General features: G+C 35.1%; 1 protein-coding gene across 1 annotated transcript; it reads right to left on the reverse strand.

Annotated features, from left to right (window-relative positions):
- Nucleotides 1-25,893, reverse strand: LOC135683241 (ubiquitin-protein ligase E3B). Its single transcript, XM_065198450.2, has 29 exons — nucleotides 25,704-25,893; nucleotides 22,679-22,728; nucleotides 22,107-22,171; nucleotides 21,593-21,723; nucleotides 21,153-21,257; nucleotides 20,898-20,945; nucleotides 20,447-20,498; nucleotides 19,214-19,299; nucleotides 18,606-18,688; nucleotides 18,022-18,127; nucleotides 16,577-16,697; nucleotides 16,019-16,095; nucleotides 15,209-15,321; nucleotides 14,359-14,519; nucleotides 13,786-13,944; nucleotides 13,066-13,362; nucleotides 12,211-12,358; nucleotides 10,662-10,761; nucleotides 9,941-10,054; nucleotides 9,585-9,662; nucleotides 9,026-9,124; nucleotides 8,260-8,367; nucleotides 7,715-7,852; nucleotides 7,044-7,109; nucleotides 6,343-6,401; nucleotides 4,023-4,205; nucleotides 2,203-2,314; nucleotides 1,343-1,435; nucleotides 1-816 (listed from the first exon to the last, which is right to left on the reverse strand). The coding sequence occupies exons 1-29, from the start codon at nucleotides 25,869-25,871 to the stop codon at nucleotides 619-621; spliced, it is 3,318 nt and encodes a 1,105-aa protein (XP_065054522.2). The 5' UTR covers nucleotides 25,872-25,893; the 3' UTR covers nucleotides 1-618.

Consider the following 25,893-nt stretch of genomic DNA (forward strand, 5'->3'; position numbering starts at 1 on the left):
TTGAACTCTTTTCAACTAAATATATACAGTAATTATATAATCTATGTACATAAAACAGTGAATCAGAAATTAAGGTCGTGATACGCATCAACGGTCTACGATTGAGATACAGCGTTCTTCTTGCTCTTTACCTCAAGTGTTGGGTGTAACAGATTTGATTTTCATGCAAAGGAATTCATTTCTGGAAAAATTATGTAAGCTATGAAATTGATCAATTTAGGAGAACAACCTTAACTATATGAATGATATTCCCATCTAGCAAGGAGCTTCGTGGGTCAAGGGCTAAGCTCTGAGAATGAAATGGACGTAAAGTCTCACAACTGATAAACAAGTCTCAGAAATCTAGGGTAGAGCTTTTATAGAGCAATATGTGGAGAGTGACATCTCAACAAAAATTTTGAGGGTCTACCTATCATCCAATAAAATAAATTCTGTTAGGAAACCTATCCAGGTTTCTATATTAAGAATCTCCTTTTCAATCCGGTGCCCTTGCAATGAGAAATCGCCAGAGATTTGCTCAAATGTTGAAACATGCGTTAGATGTCAATGTATGTAGCACTAATCGTTCTACCATGAATCCATACAACTGGGTTTCCTTTTCTCAGCACTCATACATTTCTAGGACAGTTCAAATCCTGCACCAGAAGTAATGGCATATCGAAGTTTTTCACGCAATATGGCCTTTTTGCGATAGTTTGGTAGTTTCAGTAGGTTGAAGCAGGTTGACGCTGTCGGCAGCCTTCCTGAGGCATCTTGACCACGCCGTCGAATGCCGAGGAATCCTCGCACAACGCTGCCCAAGGAATCCCCAGAGTCCTAAGATACAAAAAATGTTTTAGCAACTAAGACACGTGCTGCTAAACGAGGCCAAACGTTTGTTTATCATTTGTTAAAAAATTAAGCAGATGACCTACTGAAAATCTGCATGAATCACCTAGCCAAAGTACCGCTTGAATTAGAAACGAAGAAAAAAAAGTAGGTAAACTAAGGAATAGTTTTCTCAAACTTTATCCATGTCCAAAAGTTTCAATTTGTTTCTAACAATTAACCAAGCTAAATTTCTCTTAAAAAAAGCTCACACGGCCAAGAAGAACACTTACAAATATAAATAAGAAAATTATGGCAAACATAAAAACAAATCGTTTGACTACTAAAACGAGATCATATCACTATCACGAAAAACAGGTATTATCTACCTAGAACAACTCCTTTTTCTATCATTTATACAAAAATAATGCAATTCCTATCTCTCTTATAGTTCTAAGACGATACGAGAAAAATCTCTGAGTAAAACCCTGTTGGCCATACAGATGTTACCTAAATTTCTACCCAAGCTACCCACCTCGTCATCTGCACATTCAACATATCTTATTGAAAACGGTGGCTCTAGATGTTTGAAGCCAAGTAGTGGTGGATTTGAGCAGCTCGTCACAAACTGTTGAAGATAAATAATGGCTTAATAGTACTATGAGATAACAATCTGACCCGACTTGGTCAGACTACAGCGGTGCTAAATCGACTAAATGGAGCTTGTAGGACCCCGCTTTTGCGGAGACTTCAAGAAAATCTAGGTAACTCGGGCTAGATGGGGCTTGTCAAATACTAAAGACCGGGACCACAGACTCATCCATCAGCCCTTATCGTTAAGCATACAACGATCAGTTAATTCCTTGACGTAATAAATCCATTTTCTGCACAGGTGGCTTTAGCTTCGTTCTCCACCTATCATTCCTATTAAAAAATGCGAGGACCGGGGCTTTTCTCTTATGACACGACCAGACTAACAGTATTTTCTCCAATTCGTCCTGTTTGCCCCATCTCTTCTAGCAATGATTCACTTCTGAGACCCAAAATCTTTCGCTTCAATTTAGCTTTAAAACTGACAGCGACAAAGTATTTCCTATTTTCTACATTATCACTAGAATAAAGACTTTGTTAAAGAGTGGAAGAGAAGATAATGTTCAGTTTAGAAAATATCGTGTAAGGTGTAAGGAATTAGGTACTTGAATTTTAGCTCAGATAATATAACTAAGATACATATAAACCTTAAGAATGAAGCATTCAGTTGATACACTGTGATTTTTACTCCCCTCAGTTATCAACTTGCTAATCTTTAAACTTTTGAAAGTTTGTGAAACTGTTGGAATGCCTAATTCAATGACACTTTGAAACTTTCTCATGCAAACTAGATTTTCTAAATACCTTGAGAAATTGTTTCTTTTCGACTTCGGAGAAATCATTTTGCAGCACATCCCAGAGCCATAGGATAACAGGATGTCCAGGGTGATATCCACCATAATACAAGGTACAGCCCCTTAAAGAAAGGTTTTATGTTAATAATTTAAGCATGAAGAAAGATTACTTCTACACAAAAACATGAAATAAAAGGAGGAAATAAAAAGGAGGAAAACGTCTACGACATCTGGGTTTAATGAGCGTTTTGAGAATGTTTTAAAAAACATTTGTCGCAGAAGATGACCAATAACAGTTTATTTCCCAAACACTGTATTAGTTCCAAAACATATTCATTATTGGCTGACCTAAAGTCTAAGGTTGTAGATACTTCACTTTACAAGCAAAAATAATTCGGAGATTATACAGTTAGAGTGTTGTAGGGAGGAGTACCTAGTCTAAACAAGTCTTGATAAAAGACTAGAAAGTTCATTAAAATATGCATCCTTCATTCTAGTAATAAATTACTGAATGAAATAGCTAAAACTTGCGTCAATCGTACATCAAAAGCTAGGAACCTGCATCTTATGTAAGAACAAAGCTACGTATTACAAGGCTTTTGACGTTAAGTCTTCGCACGGTCCAGCATAACATTTAAGTAAATGGAAAATACTAGAAAACAGAGCAGATTCGTCATATGGCATTCCTAATCGGGTCTAGAAAGATCAATTAATCATGATGACTAAATAGCAATACTTTCCTTTAATAGAATTAATAAAAATTTGGCATTATACACGATCTTAACTCAATGTATTGACATAATAAAGAGGTATATATCTCATAAGAGAAAAATATAATAGAGAGCTTTTAATTGCAAAATAGATTGCATTGATTTTTTATTGAGAGGAGAGGATTTTGAATGAGTAGAAACAGGCTGTATGAAAGCAACGCAAGCCGCATCTGCATTATTTATAAAACAAGTGATTACCACAAGATAAATCGAATGCACTTAAATGACATTTTTAATAAAGCTTGGAGTTTTCTTATCATGCTGACCTGTTTGAGAAATGTATACTGAAAGACACTTGATAAGTTCGCTTTGTTTTTAAATGTTACTGCTACATATATTGTTGTGTTTGGTTGACTGATAAATGATCTGTCCACGCCTTTTATTTAAGCATTGGGTAAACATTGGAAAGTCACAAGAAAGAAAAACAGATGCTCTAATGAAAAGGGTTCAAGTGAAAACAAAATTAAAAAGTAGCTCTCTTTTCAGCCAGCAAAGGCCAATGCTCTGGCATTGGAAGGCAAAATCAGATATGATTTGCTAAAAACTTGTTTTCTGGTTAAGAATAAAAATAACTTTCTTTCAAGTCTTGAATTTGGGATAAATAACTCAATGGCCTTAAAAAAAGCAAACATTTTGCATCATACTTAAGCTTTTGGTCTGACACTCTTCATAGTATAAAAGGTCAGAGCACAGATTGAAAACTTTACGCTAGGTAATATATATAATCGAAATAACCCAGTCAGAAAGGTCAGCACATGACTGTTAAGGTTGCCCAATCAGTGCCGCTTGCTTATTTAGTATTTACCCAAAGGCACTTCAATAGTATTAACTTAATCTATGATTACCCATAGCCACTTCCCTAGAAATACTAAAACAGACCTTGGGGAAAGAGATAGGAGATTACAGCCCATTCAATGATGTTCTTCTGTGCTCCGTTTCGTGCATGATCAATGATGCCAGTTTTGAAATACTCCCAAAAGCTACCAAAGAGAGACTCGACTACTTAAAAGAGGCTCGGTACGGGCTACTAAAAAGAGGCTCGACAGGGCAACAGACTTACTTTAAATCGACAAAGTCAATGACACCAGTATCTCCAGATATCAGCCTTTGGAATTCAGGGGGCGAAAATATGCTAAGCCATTCCAAATTAACAATGGATCTGAAGCCACGTGAGAATGCAGCCGTCAGGTCCTTGATGTGAGTGTACATCCTGAACTTCGCCATCAAATGAATATAGAGCAGCCTGTAAAATTGAATTATAAGGAGGTCATTCGTAGTCATGTGCCTCAGAAAACACAAGTTTTCACACAAGTACCAACCATCAACAAACAAAAAGTTAATAAGTAACTATATGGTATGATAAAAATAACAAACTGCCACAAAACGCTTACAGTTAGCTGCCCACCTTATCGATGTACATATACAGAAACATTTCTCAGCACCTTGCTTTATAGAGCATGTGCTTTTTAGCAGTATTAATTTCATTCTATCCAGTACCACCTTTTAAAGCAATAACTATATTGTAACTTCAACTTGCAAAGAGATTGCAGTTGGTTAGTCTGTTGCAGATTGCGCGATGTCCGATAAACAGTGTATTCAACATGAAGGTTTCAAATAGCTCCTTTGAGAATCACTCTTAATGCAATCAGTTGGCAACCGATAGCCATATATCTTTAACTATAATCCTATGAACATGGTCTCATAATGAATCCTGGACTCAAAATATTTAGAAAGAGTATAGGAAAAGCCATGGAGCTAGGTTGCAAATGGTACCACGGCCAATCAAATAAAACATTATAACTACCAAATAATCAAAAAGCACGGAAAGCTTAAAATGACGAATTTTTTGTCCTAGTGTGCTTAAAAAAGTCAAATTGATAGGCCTAATGGCGAGGGGAAATAGGCCTGCCAGGACTATGTTCATGTAATGATGCTATATAATCTAGACAAAAGTCGTCTCTGGAGTCTAAAGGTTTGTCTCATTAAATTTAAACATACATTGCTGGGTCCATTTTAAGAGAAACAAGGTTAGAAGATTGTAGGAAAAACCAAACGAGTATTTTATTTTCTTGCAAGCAGGCACATACACCATAATACCATTCATTTAAAAAGTGCTGCTATGGGTGTGTTGCAGATGGAATTGATATGCTATCTATGCAGCATCAAATCAAATTAAAGAGGGAAACGAGCAAACAAAGATTTTCATTAAAATGAAGAAGAAACTGATTTAGCTTCGCAAAAAACCATTGATAAGCCTGGATTAAACGATACAGATGAGAACAAATCGCTTCGAGCTTTGATATGTTCCTCCTTCAAAATTTTTGCACTTCGTATCAATAAGATTCATTCGAATGCACTCGATTTTAGAAACAAGAATAAAGGTAATCTTTATTTGTAAATTCTAAATTCAATAACCATGCCAAGCGGTATGGGCATACTAGGTACTAAAGGCATTGAAGATACTGCTGTTGTATGCGTTATACTAAACAATAAATCACATGTTGCAAGAAAATTCAAAGAAAACAGGTTAACATGAAAAAGTGCTGCAGCTGCCCTAGCTGGAAAAGTTCCCACGCAATCCTACGATAACCTCTTGCGATAGCTTAAAATTAGAATTTAGAAAAATTGTCAGCAAATATCGGTAATGATTTTAAAAAGATAACACTTAAAAGATTTTTGAGAGAATTGATGCCGAAAGCGATGCCATCCGAGGGTTATCAAATACCCCCTCTCAATTCAGTTGTTAGCAGAACCTCTTTTTCCAGGATATAACTGTGTGAAAAATGAAAGCGTAGAGAAACAAATTTACAACCTTTTCACTTTGAACTTCTGATAAAATAACCAAATTTTTTCGAAATAAAGATAATTCATTGATTTTAGTCTAAATTTAAAAAATTTCAATTTTCTAAAACCAAAAATATTTTTTTTACATACATATATTCTTCTAAATGTACAATATACCAACAAACAATAACATTACCAGACATTTGCACAAGGAGCATGAAAATACATTGCAACCTTGCTGCTATCAGCTAGATTTAACAGACGCTTGAATCAATACAAGAACAGACTAACAAAAATAAAATAAAGCTATAACCAAATTTATAGTGGCCCTTTCTATGCAATTGATTTTGTAAACATTGATCCCGTTAAAACTGCGATTTTATACTCTGGAAATATTGTATCTTAAAGATAAGTCCCTCTTATAACGGAATTCACATGTTTAAACACTACCACATCTGTGTGGATTTTCGGCCACAAACGACTCTACATATTGACAAACAAGTCTTGAATAATACTGAATGCTTTTTTGAACATAATGAAGAATCACTGATGCAAGTATCACTCTTATGCCTGAATACGAAAGACGCATCACTCACTTGTTAATATTTGTCACGTTGATTACTCTACCACCTGGTTTCAGATCATGGGTGACGACCTAGATAATAGAAATCAATAAATCATTGAAATGCATACAATTCCCTTTTGAGAATCTTTGCTTAAGGCTACTTCTACGACTCATGTTTTAAAATCTATGTAGCTACAAGCGCATGCCTTTTGGATTCTATTTCAAAACAAAAGAATCCAAAAACGATTTGTACAGATCTGGAAGACTTCAAACTGCCAGCGAGACAAATTCCTTTATTAGATCTTAAAGAGAAGTGTTTCCCATAAATCCAAACAATTTAATAGCCTGCTTGAGGTCCTTTCTGCCTTCAACTTTGAAGCCAATCATTTTCTACATACTTTTTGTTAATTTACTTATTTAGACTTCTACAACCATTCCCAAATCAGGGCATTAAACAGTGGAAACATTAAAAGAAAAAGCTTCCCTTTTAGCAATGACGTAAGGCATAGAAGACGGTGACAAAAGTTGGGGATGCCCGCCATTTTCGCATTAGGGTCATCGCCTGCTTACGACGAGATTGATTATTCTTCCGCAAGGGTAGAAATGTGCCCCATTCATTTTCATAAAATGAGATCCCTCTATCACGAAGTTACTTCAATCATCTATCAAAATAAAATATTGATCTAGCTATGCTGATAAAAAAAATTTTTGCAGAGCAAATGATCAAATTACCTTGCCTAAAACATCTTCATCGAATGAAAAAGTAAGCTCAAGATCTGAAACATCTCCGTCGTAGTTCTAAAAGCAAAATAATTTTCATTTTATTTAAATGTATCTATTATTCATAAATATCGAAAGATAAGTAGCAAAAACATCAGTCAGATTAAGTTTGCAAGACAGAAATGGAAGATTTCAAGCGAATAAAAGATTAAATAACAACAGAAATTGAATAGTAATTAGATAATCAGCTACAAAAAAATATAAATGTTCTTGTTTTGATTCAAACCGAGTGACTATTTTAGTGCAACAAAGCGTGAAAATAGATTTGAAACCTATGCTTGTTCAGAGAAGACCCAATCATGGGAGCATTTGAGAAAACAGAGGTAGGCCGGGACTGTTGAGCCAGATAATAACATAATCCTTCTTGGGTAAAAGGCCGGGTTTAAATGGCAAGCTTTGACTACTGTGTACTTTAAACAACTTCCCTGGGTCCAAAAATCTCTGAGGTGTAAAAACGGGTAAGAAAATGAAGAGGAAATGGATTGGGATGATGAACAATACCATGTGCTATCTTCCCCATTCCTCGCTATTTTAAAGTCTTCTTAGCTTTTGCATTTACGGATCCCCTCAAAGGCTGAATATGACGTGGTAATTCAAAAAGAAAAAACCTTTTAAACATTAACCTTGATAAAACATAAGCTTTTGTACATCTCTTGATCCAAGGAAGGTAATTCATCAATCGAGCTATACAGCGCCCCGTGCTGCCGATGCAGTAGTTGACTCAGGAAGAATGGAGCAAACGGCACGTCGACCAGAATACCCTACAATGCATCAAGTAATTTATATTCTCGTTGAGGAAAACTGTGGATAAAACACCCAGAAAAAGTATACGACCCTTCAGCTGAAGAAAATCACTTTAGCCAATACTAGTTAATAGTGAAATTGAATTAATACGATTAGTATCTTATCACACTAGCAAGGACATACAATTTGACAGCAAGATCAAATAGCGAGGTGAAATATGGGTAATTATCAATGGTTTTTTTTAAGGTACAATTTCTATGGGAATAATTCAACTACATATAACAAGAAGCTCTAATATTGTGAAATAATTCCTGGAATAGGTCTTGAAAAATATCAAGCACGGATGGGTGGATGACAGTCATCAGGTTTTAGGATGAACCCGGTCAAATGCATTTAAACAGATGAGAAAACATTTGAAAACCACCTCATAAACAGCTTTTCCGAGCATTTTCCCAATAAATTCAAACAGGTGAAGGTGATCTTCATGAATAAATGATGTAGGAGATGGATACAGTTTTTGCTCTTCTGTCATCTAGATAATATATGAAGCAAATTAAAAATACACAACAATGCTTTGATTCATCAGTGATGCAACAAAGGTTAATGAGCATCGCAATAAAATATAGCAGGCAAAAACACTTTGTCTCCGAAATCAAGTATCGTAAATTCAAGTTGCTTGTGTGGGCCCCCCTCCCTTGTGTGCGCCCCCCCAAATAGGCCCTAACGATGGAAATAACTTTTTAATAAGCCCCGAACCCTAACGTGCCAATTTTTGCATTTCAGTGAGCTCCTAACAACAGAAAGATATAACATTTGAGTCAATGATTGACAGCAACGAGGCATTGAAGAAAAAACGGTAGAAAACAAGGAAAAATCAATATCTTAGACTTAAATATCTTTCCGCACTTTGATTTATTCTCTGGTTTGATATCTTAAAAAGAGTAATGAGGTAAAATTGCAAATGAAATGAACTTGAAAATCATGAAAAATCTACGAAACGGACTACATGTATGACAATTTGTAGATGATTTTTATAATATCCCCGCTACAAAAAGCCCCCTCTAATTAGCCCCTCCTAAAAAGTGCCTGAATCGATAAGCTCCTAGAGGGCTAATTCGCGGATTTACGGTAGAGAGATCCTTGTTTCTTCAAAATGATGGAACTACGTCGCAAAAGGTCCTCAGGCATACCTTGAATAGATTAAGTTGTGGGTCGAACGCTTTCGCGATCGTGTCCTCCAAATATTCTTTGAAAACACCATCCTGATCAATACCAGCTTCGTCTAGCCCCTACAGAAAGAAGAAATTGAATTGAATATCAGATTTCTAGCATTTGCAAGTGTGAAAATTCGAACAATATTTTAGGCTGCCTAAAGAAAGTTGCGCACACTTTTAAGCTAACTGTGGAGTCATAGAGATTTAAAGAAGAATGGGTAAATTTCAACTAAAGAAGCTCATAACTGATATTTTATAGGCTTTGTATCTGACTCTTACGAAACATACTGCTTTTATATTTTATATCAAGTCTACTTTGACAAATCGGCTTTAACCGTTTGCTTAACAAAGCGTAAAAACGAACATAAATCTGACAATGCAGGAAACGCATTATTTCAACAAACTTTCTGTGAGTCAGTTAACAAAAGAAGAACTGAATCCTTCTTATTTTTCTCTCAGTAACATACACTGATCTGTCACAATCAATACTACGTATTGTGACATACATCGTTGATTCTTACGACACGATACTCACCTGCTCATTTACAAATTTGACTCGAACTATTCCTTTGAGACTCTGCCCATCTAACTTACTCAGCTGCTCATAACCATCCTGAATTGAAAGCAAATAATTTTTGAACTTAAAGATTTTTCTATTAATCAAGCAAAATGCTTTGCAGTGAGAGCACCATCAATTAATACCAAATAAAAGTTTACTTCCTCAAAGATATGAATGATTAAAAAAATGCATTAGAAGACAGAAAAGCGGAAACTCCACTACTGCGTTACATATTTAAAGCCCTTTACACGAGACGAATTAGCACCAACTTTAATTGCATGTAAATACATAAAGATTAAAAAGTAAAGAAAAGAAACAATGCGACAATGTACCTCTAGCAGTCTGTTTCTTGAGATCGTAAGAAGAGCAGTTGGCCTTGATAAATCTTTGTAAATTCCTAGAGATTCTTTATCTGATTCAATCCACTTGCGAAATATTTGCACTCTCTAAACAGACGAAATGTCTTTGAAAATAGCACACACAAAGAATATGAGATAATATTCATCAGAAACATCCCTTAGCGAAATGAAATGTTTTTCTCTGCAGTGGCTAGAAAAAAGCAATTTTCATAGCATTTCTCACATTATTTGATGCTAGTAAAGAAAATAGTCTTATCAAATTAACGGTGATCCTTTGATTAAGTTGCAGAAACAACAGCAAAAAATGAGTACTTTGAACATCAAAGAACTCAACACATGAAATAAACCAAATATTGGCATTTTTTTCACACTGATTGATTTCCACACTTAATATAACATCAGACAGTATAAGACGTTGGTGAAAATTATGGGGTCGAGGAAATTATGGGGATCAGTTTGAGACGTTGATGGAAATTATTGGATTGAGGGGGGGGGGCTGCTTCTTCCCTTAATTCGATATGAGCCGGAAGTTTATCTAAAAAACCTGTCATATGACCGAGGTAATAAAAAAGTAAAAGCCACTCAAACAAGAGACACAAATGCTTTTCTTTAAGACACAAATGCTTTGAGTAATTGGATAACTGAAAAAGCTCTTCCAAAGGAATAAAAAGTCATTGGATAACAAAATCCTTACCACATTGTGCGGTATTACATGAGGTATCTTCTTCAAAACAACCATCGCTCGCTTTTTTTCCGCATCAAGGTCGGCCAAAAAGTGACGCGTTTTTATCTCCCTACAAGATGCAAAAATATATCATGACAAAATAATCATGTTGCTTTCAGCCTTCATCTTCAAAATAAAAACTTTAATTACAGAAACTTCAACGAATCCTTCAAGTCAGAACCTGCATTAATTGAAAAAATATATCAAGGTGATTAAAAGTGAGTTTTTCAAAATGTTTTCACTATGAAGCTTCAATTTAGGCCGGTACTGATTTTTCCTTATTGAGAATAGTGGATACTTTTATGGGGGCAAATGAAGAACGAAGATTCATCTGATAATGGGCCTTATCTAATTTGAAACTTAACCAAACAATGGGCCATCCGCCGTCGTTGTCTGAAAGTATGCGCAATAAGGGCCGGATTAAGAATTTAGGGGCTCTTGGCACAGAATGTAATGGGGGTCCCCATCATGATATCCGTACCTCAAATCAAACACTGGTAAACAATATTTTGTAAAATAACATAAAAAACGAGAGAAAAATGTTAAAATAACGAGAAATGCGTGATTTTAATTAAGGGGTAAATTGTTTGTCAGGTAAAATGAAACACAGGAGGCACTGGAAATATGTATGGTTTACTCTTCAAACTTGGTTTTCAGAACAAGAATTTTGAGGAATTTGCTGTAAGATTGGATTCCATGTAATAGTACAAGCTTATGTTTACTCCAATGATATTTTTCAGAATATATTTAATATGTTATGTGTCTCATTTATCTCACATTTCCTTTAGTAAACTGATTTGAATTACCCTGCGTGGTGTCACAACAAGTGAATAATTTTTCAATGTCTAAAGAAATTGCCAAGCTATAGGGTATCTGCAGCAGCAAGTTACCTAGGATCCTAGTTATGCTCTTAAAATAAGTTAATATTTAAAGATCAAAAATTGTTATCCATTAGACATAACCCTGTCAAACTACTTTTCTTGATTTTGGAGATAAAATCAATTTTCACTCTCCTTAAAGCGGAAAAGTTCATTGTCTTTGAAAGTATTGCAGCAGCATGGCCCTCTAGAATAAATTCCAATAAGACTTCAGCAATAACCTTATTCTTGAAAAGTAATGTTTGCATACTTTTTTTTTCTCTTTCCCATTCGTTTTCCCTTCTTAACACCTACTAGCTGGTTCGCTGCTAACGTTTCTTTAAGAATACTCCAGCAATAACGCTTTTTTAAGAATACTCCCGCGACATGTGCAAGCTGAAGAATAAACATTCAGTTTTGGAATAAACTGTGCGCAATAAATAGTTGTTCAAGTCATTTCACATGCTCTTGCTAGAACAACGTGAGAGGGGGGGGGTAGTGAGAGGGGGGGGTATCTTTTTGAAGACTCTCAGTTGTTTGTCTACCCAGTAGATGAAAAACCTCTGTCCCACTAGTTACAATACGGGGTATGAGTGAAAGTGCTCAAAAGGTTTACAAAATTGCCAAGGAACATATAATATAATATTCTTGACATAACCTACTTGATGATCCAATGGCCAGGTGGCATGAAAGCCCTTCTACAGTCACGGTCATACAACAGCAACAACAACGTAAGAGCAGAATTCATAAATGCAGAGTCTTTTAAGGCAGCCTTCGAAGCGGAAGCTTTTTCGTTTTTGGTCTTAACCTCTGTAGCAAAAACATAAGTTTAACTATGTTTCGAGTGTCTTACAACTCATAGTTGTTTGCGAGAAAGACATACATTTAATGTTGCTTTCAATTTGAATAAAATAAAAGAAGTGTAACACAGCTGTTGAGGATTTCAGGATTATATAAACAAGAGTAGTAAAAAAATCAGTCATCTAGTATTATATCTGATCATATGATATCATATCAAATTCGTGAAAATTTGCAGAATTAAGGGTAGTTTATTGAATACTTTGTATATCATGCGCATACACCAGTATCGATGCGACACATTTAGAACTCTGCATTATACTGTTAGGAATTTTATTGTATCAAGAGATTCTATAATGCTGGATACAAAAAAAAACCCGTTCCGTCAATTACCACCTTAATGTCTAAATGATAAAAATGGCATGGTGAAACATTGAAAGATACATAAAAGAAACATCTAGATCTAATCGAAATGAGACACACAAACTTTAGTGAAAAACATTTGAGCTGTACATCAACGTTGACTACCAATTCGGATTAATTTTACTTGGTAACAATATGGCAAGGGCAGCTACCTCTGAAAGGACTTTAACTGCTGCTTATTCAAAAACTACCCTCTGGTTTGCTCAAGCCCCTCTTGGTTTTGCACAATAGCTTAACTAGTACAGAAACACGCCTAGATAGATAAAAACAAATCAAAGGGCGGGATAAAAACTTACCGTCCGATTCCCTTGTCCATATCATTTTAAACACCAGAGAATTCAGAAATGAAGACATTCTTATGGATTCTTCGATTGTAAAAGGTTTCTGCTGTTCGTAAAACTCCCCGTCGTCAACAATCGGCAGCAGCTGAGAGCAGCAATCACAAAATAAAGTTAGCAGCGCATCCAGGGAATCTGGTAATGAATCTGATCCACCAGTGACGTAACTCAGGATAGCTTTGAGTCCACCATCGGGGCCAAGAGAGTACAAAAATTTCCAAAGTCGCACCATTATTTGTTCACTTAGGCTTAGTGCTGAAAAACACAAACAAATACATCAAAATGATCAAAAAAACATCATTGGACTAGTTAATATACTTTTTTGCAACTTTTTTTATCACTGTATGCTATCTTCTAGCGAAATTTTTTATGTGCTTTGTGATTTTGCTTTCAATTCATTCAGTTGTCATTTCCTCTGCTATAAATTCATCTAAGTCTAGATTTGCAGTTCGAATTTTCGATGAATTGTACAGAAATTTGGACACTTTTTTAGATTTTCAACCCTTTCCATCTAGTTTTGGCTTACTACTGTTTACGGAAAGCTTTTAAAAAGTTGTATTCCACGGCACCGTGACAAAAGCGTTTACTTTGAGATTTTATTTATCCTCGACAAAGTTTCAAACATACAATTAATTTATCTTGAAAGAGCTGAATCTTAAACTGAATAGAACAACGAACCTGAAAATATTTCCATTCTTAGTTGTGTAAGGGTAGCAGCAAGGACTTGGTACATCTCACAGATTTGACATACATCTAAAACAATGGGATCCTTAAGGTCTCTATAGCCAGACTTTTGCATTGACTTGACGGATCTCCCGAAAGCTCGTCTGAACAGTCCTTTAAACAAACAAACAAACAAATAACAAGATGCGCACAATTTTTGCAATTATTATGCCTGAAATGATTACAAAATAACTCCAAACCCGAAGACTTCTTGATCTAAGAAAATTTAAGGACAAAGACAGCAGCAACTTATTACCATGACGTCACAAGAAATCCCCATACACCGCGCTGGTACCTAGATCCCCACGAGTCATCTTTGTTTTGCAAGGTGTGAATCGGAAACTCACTATAGAATGAATACTCCTTATACAGTATATCATAGTACAGAGTTAAGATACAAAACATTTGCAGGAGTCTACTAAAAGAAAAACTCACGGTCTTACCACAGGGTCGAGACTGTCCTAATCAATGATACAGATTTGCAGGGAAGCAACGGCTGAAAAAGCAAAAAGAGATGCTGTTCGTTACCTTTTTCAGACGACTTTTTTTGGTTTATCGATTGTATTGGGTAGGGTGTGGAAGGTTCAACAGCAACATTTGGTAGGCTTGCGAAGAGTATGTCAACCATCTGGCGCTTCCATAGCAGTCGCAGCTGCGAATTTACATGAACCATGGTATCTGAGATCCAACTAAAAGGAAAAGTAGGGTTGTACGCTACTTGGTGATACTACGGTAGAAATGAAGTTATCAACATTCTCAGCCCATGTTTGTTGTTTACTTTCAGTGAATATTTTAAGCTCTGACACGTCTAATGCGAGAATCTATAGGAAAATGATAGTTGCTTGCAGATAAAACTTTCCTAAAAAGTCAAGTAGAAAGCCGGCCTGTAAAAAACTAGCTGGTGTTTTGGTCGGTAGCTTGTGGTACATAAAGTCGATACTGCTAATTAGCCTGAAAATACATCTTTAAACTTCAGCCTTGAAGTAAACTACATGGCTTGCTCCAACAGGTGCCTGTGACTAATTCGGAAGTCTCTTCCTCTTGGTACCAAAGATTGGCTTTAAAATTGACAATTCGGGAATGTCAATATATAAGGTCTTGCGATTCCAGCAATGACTTTATTAAGCTTTGATATCTATAAGTCAAAATTTCATTTTAGTCTGATTTCAAAAGTAAACAGAGTAAAACTTTTTATTTGGAACTGGTGTGATAAGGCCATTGTCATCATTTGAAAGACCGTTATCGTTGTGTTGATAACGGGCTATGCTCGAAACGTCGTTATTCTTTTAATCAATTTTTTATTCCTGGTACAATTTATTTACATTATATTGTAACATCTAACAATCTAATTTATTTGTTGATTATGACAATAACAAACCTGGTATCATCTGCTTGCATAAACCAGCCAAGAACTGGATGCCATTTTGTAAGATTTGACTGTTTTTTAACGACGTACGTCTGACAGTGCTTCAATATACCCAGAATTACCTCCTGCATATACATAACAAGACTTTGAAGGCAACGTATTACAAAGGAAAAATATCATCAGTGAGGTGGTTTATAAAAACTAAGCAATTATTTAATGTGCTTCTATCACGTTCAAAATTAGAAAGGAACAAAGTGACACTTGACACATCTGCAACGATTTCATACATTCCTCATTTATCGCCATTAATTTTCACCTTATTATTTTACCTACAGAAATTTCTTCACATCACTATCTCATCACAATACTACATTCCTTCATCAATCGGACACAGCTATCTACACCTCTATTCGTAAACTATTCACACTCGGCCCAGCCTTTTCTTTCCTATGCTACCTTCTTTGTTTTACATAATTAGCTACCACATATTCATATATTTTACCAATAGATTTTTAGTTAATTAGTTTTTCATTTCGCTAGAGTGAAAAATCACAAAAACACAAGCGAGTCGCTTCCATAGTGTCGATGGCCTAAGGCAGTGTAGTCAAAGAATCACGAATAAAGATACAATAATAGAATAACATAATACAATTCTTTTATTAATAGTTCTGTGTTTCATGTACAGCCACAGCAAGAGCTTATATCAGATGCTTCCAGCTGAAGCAAACTGTTGATATGGTTACTCGAAAAATAACAAGTTTAAGTTTATTTGAGTAGAAGTTTAATAAATGACTTTAATAGAAACAGGCGAGAGAAGCATACCACAAGAAGATTCCTGAAATCCATGACCCTCTTCTCTGCTGTTTTGACTTCCAGATGCGCAAGGTTTATTATGTTCCCTGAAGATAATTTAATCATCTCTTGAATGTCTCATCAAATATAATAACTCATCAAGATCAGTGGCTCGAATATAGATATTATTAAAGATACATAATGGGTATAAAAGTGGTGGCTTAAGCCAGGGGCCTGGGCTGGGCAAGCTAAGAATAGATGACCAATGAGGTTTGCTGATGAGATCTTGCACGTGACTCTTGTTACATCTTTGTTCTGTTCTTCTGATTAAAACAAAACAAATAGTTTTCGCAGGCCAATAGATAATCGCTGGATGTGATATGCCTTATTTAAGTTTGATTAACTCCGCTAAGATGTCGTAAAAACACAAAACAACAGGAGTATCAATATTTTAAAATTTAAAACTGCATTTGAGTAATTGCAACAGAACGATTAAAAATAGGGCTTTTATAGATAACTTGTGTTTATATCTGTCGTGTGTCTTCAAAGACCTTAGATCAGCGAATAAACAAGTGACGGTAAACTTACCCAGCAAACAAAGGGCTCTGTTCCCCTCCAGTGAATTGAAGACAATTCTCATATCCTGGTTGACTGACAATGCTTCGATACTCTTGTAGAATATGCCGTTATCAAGAAACATTTTGAGACCCTCCAGGAATGAAATAAGAAGCATACAGATTAAAAAACTGTCAGCCAAACAAACGATTTCCTAAATCACAACTTGATTGCTTTTTGATAATGGAGATAATTGATTTTTGCAAACACCTTGAAGCTCAATTCTAATAAAATGCGTTGTTTGAACATACTCTCTAGTATGTCAAAAGCTTCGGTGTCCATAAAACTTCGGACAATAGATCTTCTTTACCTTCTTATAAATCCACATAAGCGCTGTTAGCAATTGGTAGTCCGGAGGGATAGAAAGGGAATCGTATCGCTTTTTGCAATAGATTTTGGCAAAAAACATAGATCGAAAGCAGGATTGATAAAACTGAGGTAGAAAAACTGGCTGTTTTTAAGGAACAGTTTTGAGATCGATTTTAGGAGGTTATAGTATTCGCTGACTTGCCATGGTCAAAAGTGCTGACAGTAACATACACCAGGTAAATAAAAGAACTGAACATATAGGCAAGATTTGTTTTCAATTTTGTTAGAATCTAATTGTTATAGGCCAAACAAACAAGAAGAACATTGCTACCAGTTGATACTGATTATTTTGGAAACTCCGAGTTAAAAAACTAACCCAGTATCTAAAGAAAATTTACAAAAATATGTAAATACTACAGTTATATCTAGTGTTGTATTGATGGCCAGAATAACATGCATTCTCTTGAGCTTTTATAAATTCAAAACTTATTTCATGAAAAAAATAGAGTATTGGCAAAAACTGAGCTTTGTACACAACACAATTCTTTTACTCCGTATTTCTTGTAAATCCATTTAATACACCTTAGCTTTTACGTATTGTGTTGTAACAAACATAATATAGCTAGCCACCTTCCCTCCATCACTTTTTGGAATTAAGGGCTGCATCTAGTGGTGAAATGGAGTTTAGTGCACCCTTGTTCGATAACTAAGGGCTTCCGATCAAATTGGGCCTCCAAAAACTTTTACTCAAGTTCTTCACTCAAGTTCGATTTGTAATCAAAAACTTTGAAAGTTCTTTGACTGAAGCATGCAACTCAGAAAAAAATATCATTTTTGAGAAAAATATCATTTTAGTTAACGAGAAAAAAAATATCATTTTTGTCATCTTGATATTCTGTTTAACAAGCTACGCACCAATGAATGGGACCTTCCGTAGATACAGGCCTCATGTCACTTTTATTCCTATGAGCTCTATGTGTTCCCGACTGGGTACATCACATTCATCGGTGTACTTTTTCAAGCATTCCATACTTGCAAACAAATATGTTCTCCGGAGTCGAAAAAATCTTCCAAAAATATTGATATAATACTAACGATTGAATGCTTACCTCCTCAGATATACTCTGTAAATGCAGCACTATAGCAGGGATGCTCAGAATATGCAGAACAAACGCGATCAACGGACCTTTAGAAAATGCAGATACCTCCAGTGGTCTAGAGGTGAACAGTGAAGATTCATTCAAAACAAACATATGCGTAGTGCAATTTACATCAAATAAAAGAATTTTTATCAAGACTTGCACAAGAAAGAACGAAAAGATCGGTATTCATTGAAGCTGTTTTGTAAAAATGAAAGCTCATTTAAATATATAAATATATAAATTGGGTTTTCTTCAACTTGTGCTTTGGGAGAAACACTGTGAACATGTTTCAAAGTCAAGTAAATTTCCTTCCTTTACACCAGCAACACGAAACACTCAGAAGGACCACCTGAGTGATTAGCGAAACGCGAGTCTCTTGAACGATGATATATAAGTGGATGAGAACGATGATATTTCAATGGACGATCAACGAGTGAACCGAAACTAATGGCCGAACACGCGGGCACTTTAAGAAGGTGAAACAGCTCATACGTTTTTATCCTAAATAAAACGAATACCAGCAACACTTTTATTGAAGAATAGATTCAAACCTGAAACTCATAGAAGTAGCAGCAGTGAGCAATGTCTGGTTCAAAGCGATATTGGTCCTAGCTAAACCATTACACAAGAAATCCTAAAAATAAGAGAGAAAAAGATTTCAAAGATTTCAAAGAGTCAAAGATTTCAGTGTATCATATAGATATAATTACCAGAGTCTGATTGGACTAACCGGCAATTTCGTAATAAATACGAAGGAGCAGCATATTAATTCAATCTCCTATGATAAAAATTTTTAACAATCTGTTGGTTGCACATATGCAGGTCACATCAAAGAAGGAACACATGTCGTTAGAAAGCGAAAACGTGATTTCCAGAAGACAACCTTCCTTCACCTTGTTGCAGCTCATATTTTGATAACAATAGACAACTAGCCTCAAGCCTAAATTTGCTCGATATTCTTTAAACAGCAAAAATTCATAGAAAGTAAAGTAGGGTTCACACCAATCAAGAACTCGCCTAACTATAGTAAGGTGTCTGCTGATGCATAATAGAAACGAATGAATTATGTACATCTTGGGGAAGTGGGTCGACGGTCGATTGATATTTGGTCGATCTTATTGACAATGGATCTCTTTAACAATAACACAATCCTGGATACCTGTAATGATGAGTACAACCCTTTAGAGACAAGATCGTTTAAAACATTTGCACACAGCTGCTGCATAGCAACTTTGATATTTTCACCTAAAACGGAACAAAGAGAACACCTACGTGAATTTTGCAAACACAGTTAAGGCTAAGCATCTGCTCAATGACTGAAGAAGTTTCTAAATGGCAAATTCATCAAGAAGATTCGCATATTTTCATCAAGCAAAGAGGTGATGAAACTTTGCTGCAAGAAAAGCAAACAGGTTTAAATTAATTCCGTATAAAAAGTTTTCGGTGTAAAATATTATTTTCTTGATAGATAACATTCTGCTTCTGGTAAAAATAGCATGCTAACAGCTCAGCAGTAGAGCTCTGTTCTTTGAAATTTAAAGGGCCTCTCCAGCCAAAATTTGCAATTGCATTTTATTGGCTAATCTAAAGGAGTTGAACCTGCTGATCACGAATTCGTTATTTGTTTTTCGATATTTTTTACAGTTTGTGAGATATAAGCTCTTGCATTTCGATAATTGAATTGGATTAACCGACAAAAATTTTTCGGTTTGGTGACACTGTGACGCAATTTTGACGTCATAGTGTATTTCGTTAGTCTCGCCTCAAACCGAATCGTACGTCGGCGATTCCCAAATTGAACACTGCAATTGTTGGTACTCTCAGTTCTGTTCCACTGGCTTTTAGTTTGAGCATATCAGATATCAATTCTGAAGCCTTTAGTTGTTCATCGTTTCTGGAAAACAACTGAAGTGTCAATTTCGATTAATTATACGCGAGGGAAGAGCTGGAACAGGAAGCCGTAGCGTTGTAGGCCTACACAGGTGATCAAAACAAAGTCGTGACACAGCATGGACACATTCCGACCCGCAAACTTAGAATAATTGTAAACATTTAATATTTTTCGATCCTAACAAGCACCTGCTGTAGATTTAGATGCAGTTATCAACGCGTGACCATGACTCCTTCACGATTCGGTGGAAGATATACGAAATTCATGACGAACGAGAGCCGCACACTGTGACGTCAGAATGTCACAAAACTGATTCGGCTTTTGTCGTTTTTTTCTCGGAAAGGTGCAACTTTAAAGCCTTATAACTTCTAAACTAATTGAAACTTTGCAAAAACAACAACTTTGCCATAATACACGCACCAGATGCTAACTTTTTAGTCAATAAAAATTTTTTTTTTTGGCTGGAGAGGCCCTTTAACAATATGCAGTTATTGCTAATACCTCCTTTCATTTGCAGAATTTTCCACCCCTTGCAATCTGTAAAGACTACGATCTGTAAGGAAAGAAAAATTTTAATAAAACTTTAATTAAAACTTTAATAGAAAATCACTTTATTAAAGTTAAGTGAACTCATCACACGTTCCTATAAATACTCATTTTGAAGAAAATTAGACTGGCTTTCGATTTTAAAAGTATGTTTAGGCTACTTACGTGAATAGGCTACTTATTTCTTTCAACTTTTTGAGACATTTGAATAGCTTCTACTTTGATCTTCAGTAGTGAAATATAACTCATTAAATGAAAAAGAACTAATATGCTGCTTGATATAATAAAAAAGGAAGTGATAAACTTTAGAGAACATACAAATTCTTGTCAGGAATATTTTTATCTGCAGTCCACAAACAGACATACATCAAATGTATTATGATGTAATATTTGAACAATCACATACCATTGACAAATAAACAGTTGCTGCTTTTGCATCTTGGTGCATGTTGGGCTGAAAATAATTTATAATTCAAATTAGGCTGAAATCTTTATGAATGATTGAACATAAAGATATCAATAACACCAAAAAACAAAATAATGTCTAATTTAATCAAATCGAACATAATTAAATGTTTGAGTATGATATTTGCAAAAAAATTTAAAGAGAAAAAAAATTAAAACTCAAAGATCAAATGAATACAACAAATAATGGAAATACCTTTAACTTTCTCAATTGTTTACAGCAGATATTCAAAATTTGCTTTATCTGCTGCATCCATTGAACAGTATGTTCTTTTGATAGCATTACAGACATGTACCAATACTAGAAATGGTAAAAACTTACTTTTTACTATAAATTCACTAAAATAAGTTTTTCAGCTTGCTTTTTATTGTAAAGTGGCTGCACACTCAAATATTCAATTACTGGTGATGACAAGGAATGAACACATTTCAGTCACTTTCTTCTAATCTAGACCTGTTTATCCTTTAATATAACTTTGCCATTATAGGTCCATATCAGCTCATACTGTCTCTGCTGATAAGTAACACAAATATTTAGACAATGTTCAAAGTAAAAAGAGCCCACAATACTTTAGCAGCAAAAGTTTCAAGAAAATAATGTGATATTTATTTCATTTGCTTGACAAGGAAACTTACTTTTGCATCTTTCTCAGTTTCCAGATTTAAAAGAATAACTTTACATAATAACTGGAACCTTTTGATTGATTGTTTATCCCCACCTTTACAGATAAACAACAGCTCATTTGCCACTTTGAATATTGACAAAGCTGAAAAGAAATGAATAAGAAAATGATTACAAAGCATGACTGTAAATTACCACATCAGTTTTCAATTACATTTAAATCAACTAGCCATTCAATCATAAATGGGTTGATTTGGTAAAAAAAATTTTCTCAGAGTAACTGTTGGTTTTGGTGTCAATGCTATCAAAATTAATTCCAAAAATTTTAATAGCAAGACAATTGATCCCTAAGAAAAAGGAATTCTGTTGCAGCCACCAGCATAAAAATTCTTTTTATTTTACCAATGAAGCAATATGATAACATTTAAGAGCTTTTGCCATAAGAATTTTCAACACAGCTATTTATCTGTGTCTCCAAAATGTTTGAGAGCTCATTAGTTTATTTTTCTTAAAAGCCTTAGTTCCTACCTGGTATTTTCCTTTTTACTTCATCTTTCTTGTTTGGATCAACTACAAGGGCATCAAAGTTGCTCCTAAGAAATAAGAGTTCTTGATGTTCCTTCCACTCTCTATCCAGAAGCAGCAATTTTAAATAGGTAACAAGCCCCAAATAACCAAACATTAAATTATTTCAATTCTACATGGATTTTGATTTAAAATATCTATAAGCAGAGCAACATTTTACTTGCAAATTATACATTAAAGGAATAACAAGAGCTTAAAAACTGATTACTTTGTACTATTGTGTATCTTTATCCTGCACAGTTTAGCTATGGATAGCTGCAAATAACTCTAAGTTTTGAGGTGCTAGCTGCCAGTGGCATGAAAATATACAGCAAGCATAAAAGTAGCAGCATCTTCTAAGATTGCAGCAAAGAGATTTGAGGGTGCAGATTGGGATATGCAAGTTTCCAAATTTAACACCACAGTTTAAGTTCTAGAGCATAACCCCTTAAGGGTATGTTTCAAAAGTGTCAAATAAATGAAAGGAAAAGCACCATTCTCATACAGATAAGCAGTTTTAAATTTATCATGCTAACCATATTGTTCTCCTTAGTCTTCTGAAGCAGATAAACTGCCTGATGATTGCCTAAAATCAAGAATCTTATTTTTAAATTTTGAACTTTGAACCAACAGAATGGATTATTCTCAAATTTCATTTTACATATTCATGTTAAACTCTAGAATTTACATTTTCATTAAATGCAAATATACCAAATAGATCATCATGTAAATTTATGATAGGAGACAAAATTTGTCAATCATAGGCTATTTCAGGAAAGTGAAAAGGAAACAAGGAAAAATTTTACAGAAAAAACTTTGTTCAAATGGCTACAGGATAAAACTCTGGGTTCAGACTTTGGGTAAAAAAAGTATTGGACAAACAATTATGAAATACATACAGGCCTTTCTGTTTGACACCAGCGATCACTCACAATCGCATCAGCACTCGCACAAACCCATCCATGTGAGCGTTTGATCGCTCACACAAAATGGTAAATTGTTAGGAATAAATATCTCATCAATTAACACAATTCTAGTTATATTTGGTGACCCAAGCAAGTGACATAGACAATACAAAGCCGGGATACCAAAACACAGGAAATATAAGTAAGCTGACCAAACCACATCTCAACAAAAATGCATTTGAAAATCAATTCCACAGCAAATGTTTAGGAATATTTTAGGTACTAGTATTTGAAGTACAATAGCACTTATGACATTTTCTGGACAGCCAGACTGTAAAGTATTTTATTCTGCACGGGGAATGCCAGAACATTAATTTTGAAATTTGCAGATATCAAGCGTTTCCCGCAAAATTGTGTGCAGAATTTGAAGCAAAGGATTTCAAAGAGACCTTGTATTCTTTGTTTCTTCTTGTCATCAGAAGTCAGAAGTTTTAATGATGAAATATTCGTGGGAAACACGACCAGATAAACAAATATTGTGTGTGAAATGTATGGCAGATTCTTAACAACATTTTGTGATCATCCAGCAATAATGTCTATATGACCTTTATGATATACATAAAGTTTATAAATGAAGCACATTTGTATTTGGTATTTATTTTTTCTTGGAGTTCATTAAAGGTCATCATAACAGTTTATTTTCAATTGATGTTACTGCAAACAGTCAGAGCGATCGCTCCGGCAAGAGAAATCTCGTTAGCGATGGGCAACTTGTGTAGGCTATTTCTTACGAAAAGGCCTGTACATAGCAGAATAACATTCCTTTACTCTACTTTTATGTAGCACATTAGCTTCAGACAAATACTTAGATGGAATTTATTCACCTAAATTTTAAATGAGACCAAAATTATTAAGGAAGAAATTCTTTGCTTTTAAGAATTTTGAGAATTCACATAGAAAAACTACTTTATGAGGTCAGAAATCAAATAAATGTCCAAGGTGCCCAACTCTCAGAGGCATGCCAACACTTCTTGATGGGGCGTGGGCAGGAACCACAGGAAGGGCACCTTGGGGTGTCAAAGTTTACTGCTTAATCAAATCAGGAATCATTGTTTAGCCAGCGACGAAGCCTTGTGTACAGGTGAAGGCCCTGTCAAGGGAAAAAGGTTGAAGGTCTGGCAGCATAGGTCCCAGGAAAATTTTGCATTATCATGCCCTAAAGTCTTTGAAAAAAGTTGGCCACTCCTATAAAAATACCTTGGAATAAAGATTACAGTCAAACTATTGAAAATTATTTCTTGAAACCCAATATTAACCATCAAGGGAGGCTGGATCCAATGGACATTTGGAACTCCTCTTAACATACTGTGATCTTGAGAGCAGAAGATTCTTTTAAATTTACTTCTGCCAAGAAACAACTAGGCTTCAAAAATGCTTCAAAACTTTCTTTGAAATTACAGACTGCACCAGGGCTTCCATAAGGATCTTACAAGTAAATCAAAACAAATACTAATGACTCTATTCTTATAAGCCAGAGACTTTCGTACTGGGTTATAAGAATAAAGTGCATTCTAGTACTGCTTACCAAATTCAAGCTAAATCTTCAGGATATTTTTAGGGATTTCAACAAGTGGGAATTCAAAAGAGCCCACCTAGACAAGCAAAAGGACCCTTTTATGTTAAAAGCGTTGAATATGAATACAGTGCTCCTGTGCTGCATGAAATTTCTTGATTCAAGATTCGTCTTGAATAGAATGTCTTGAATTTATTCTTGAATTAAGAAATGACAAACAATAACTTTTTGGTCAGATTGATTTGCAAACCAATTTCAATTCCCATCAACATGGAAAATATTTGACTTTCCTCTTGCATCTAGGAATCAAGAGACACTTGAAACCTAGATTATATTAGCATTTGAATATAGAATATAAATTAATATTGCTCAGAAACCAATTTCTTTAAAAAAGCACTTTGCTGCCCCCACTCCCTCCTTGGCTCTGGTGCCCCTGACAATTGTACTATTTTTTCATTAGTTCAAGGTATTTGCACTTTTTAACACGAATTTTGAATTTTACAGACAGCAAAATTTCCAAACCACCTTTTCCTATTGGAGATTGTCCTTTTCTTTTTTCCTGTACTTACCATATTGATAGAAAGTAGATAATCTTTGTGTGCTGAAAGCATCTCTTTGAGTTGCTTCCATACAAACTGAGAAAATAAACTGCATTTATTTTTATTTTTCTGAAATTTGTTTTGTAAGTAATGCTGCCTGGGGATTACGCCAAATTCCCAGCTAGTGCAAATTCCCATACAGACCACAAGTCAAGTCTCCACGGTCAAGGAGTCGGTAGGATTGAATATTAAGCAAACTGTATGACTTAACCTCTTATAATATTTAGTTAGGACTACCACTGATCCTGATGTGCAAAAAATCCACGAAAAAATTTTGTCACCCGACATCACTTTGAAAAGTTGTTACAAATTCTTTATTGTTAATGTATGTAAGATTTATGCTCATAGCAGCACCTGTATGGAGATTATGGCACTTTCCGTGATCTAGAATGTGAAAGGAGGTAAATTGTATGAGTGCATTTAATATTCTCGTTCAAATTTTGATGCTTGACTGGCACAATTCAGAGAGGCATGCCAGTCCTACCTGAATCTTGATAGCTCCTTGCTCGCGTTTTTTCTCCTCGGCGCGTGATTGTCTGGCATTTTGTGTCTTTCCAAGAAAATCTTGTTTCTTGTTGACATCTTTGACATTCGAAAACATTTCCTTCCTCTGAGGAATTACAGGAATTGTTGTTGTAAAGGTTAACAACATCCATCCCTTTCAGATATGCCTC

This window comes from Rhopilema esculentum, chromosome 7 (genome assembly GCF_057945365.1).
Source record: "Rhopilema esculentum isolate cy_ngs chromosome 7, ASM5794536v1, whole genome shotgun sequence".
In the NCBI taxonomy this organism is placed as follows: Eukaryota; Metazoa; Cnidaria; class Scyphozoa; order Rhizostomeae; family Rhizostomatidae; genus Rhopilema; species Rhopilema esculentum.

What these genes read in the sequence shown, in the direction of transcription:
- LOC135683241 (XM_065198450.2), bottom strand. Translation starts at nt 25,871, where the DNA reads ATGTTGTTAACCTTTACAACAACAATTCCTGTAATTCCTCAGAGGAAG. An exon ending in ATGCAAGCAGATGATACCAG is followed by an intron (nt 14,520 to 15,208) that starts GTTTGTTATTGT and finishes TTTTCCTTTTAG; the next exon opens with TTGGATCTCAGATACCATGG. An exon ending in AAAAGAAACAATTTCTCAAG is followed by an intron (nt 1,436 to 2,202) that starts GTATTTAGAAAA and finishes TATCTTCAACAG; the next exon opens with TTTGTGACGAGCTGCTCAAA.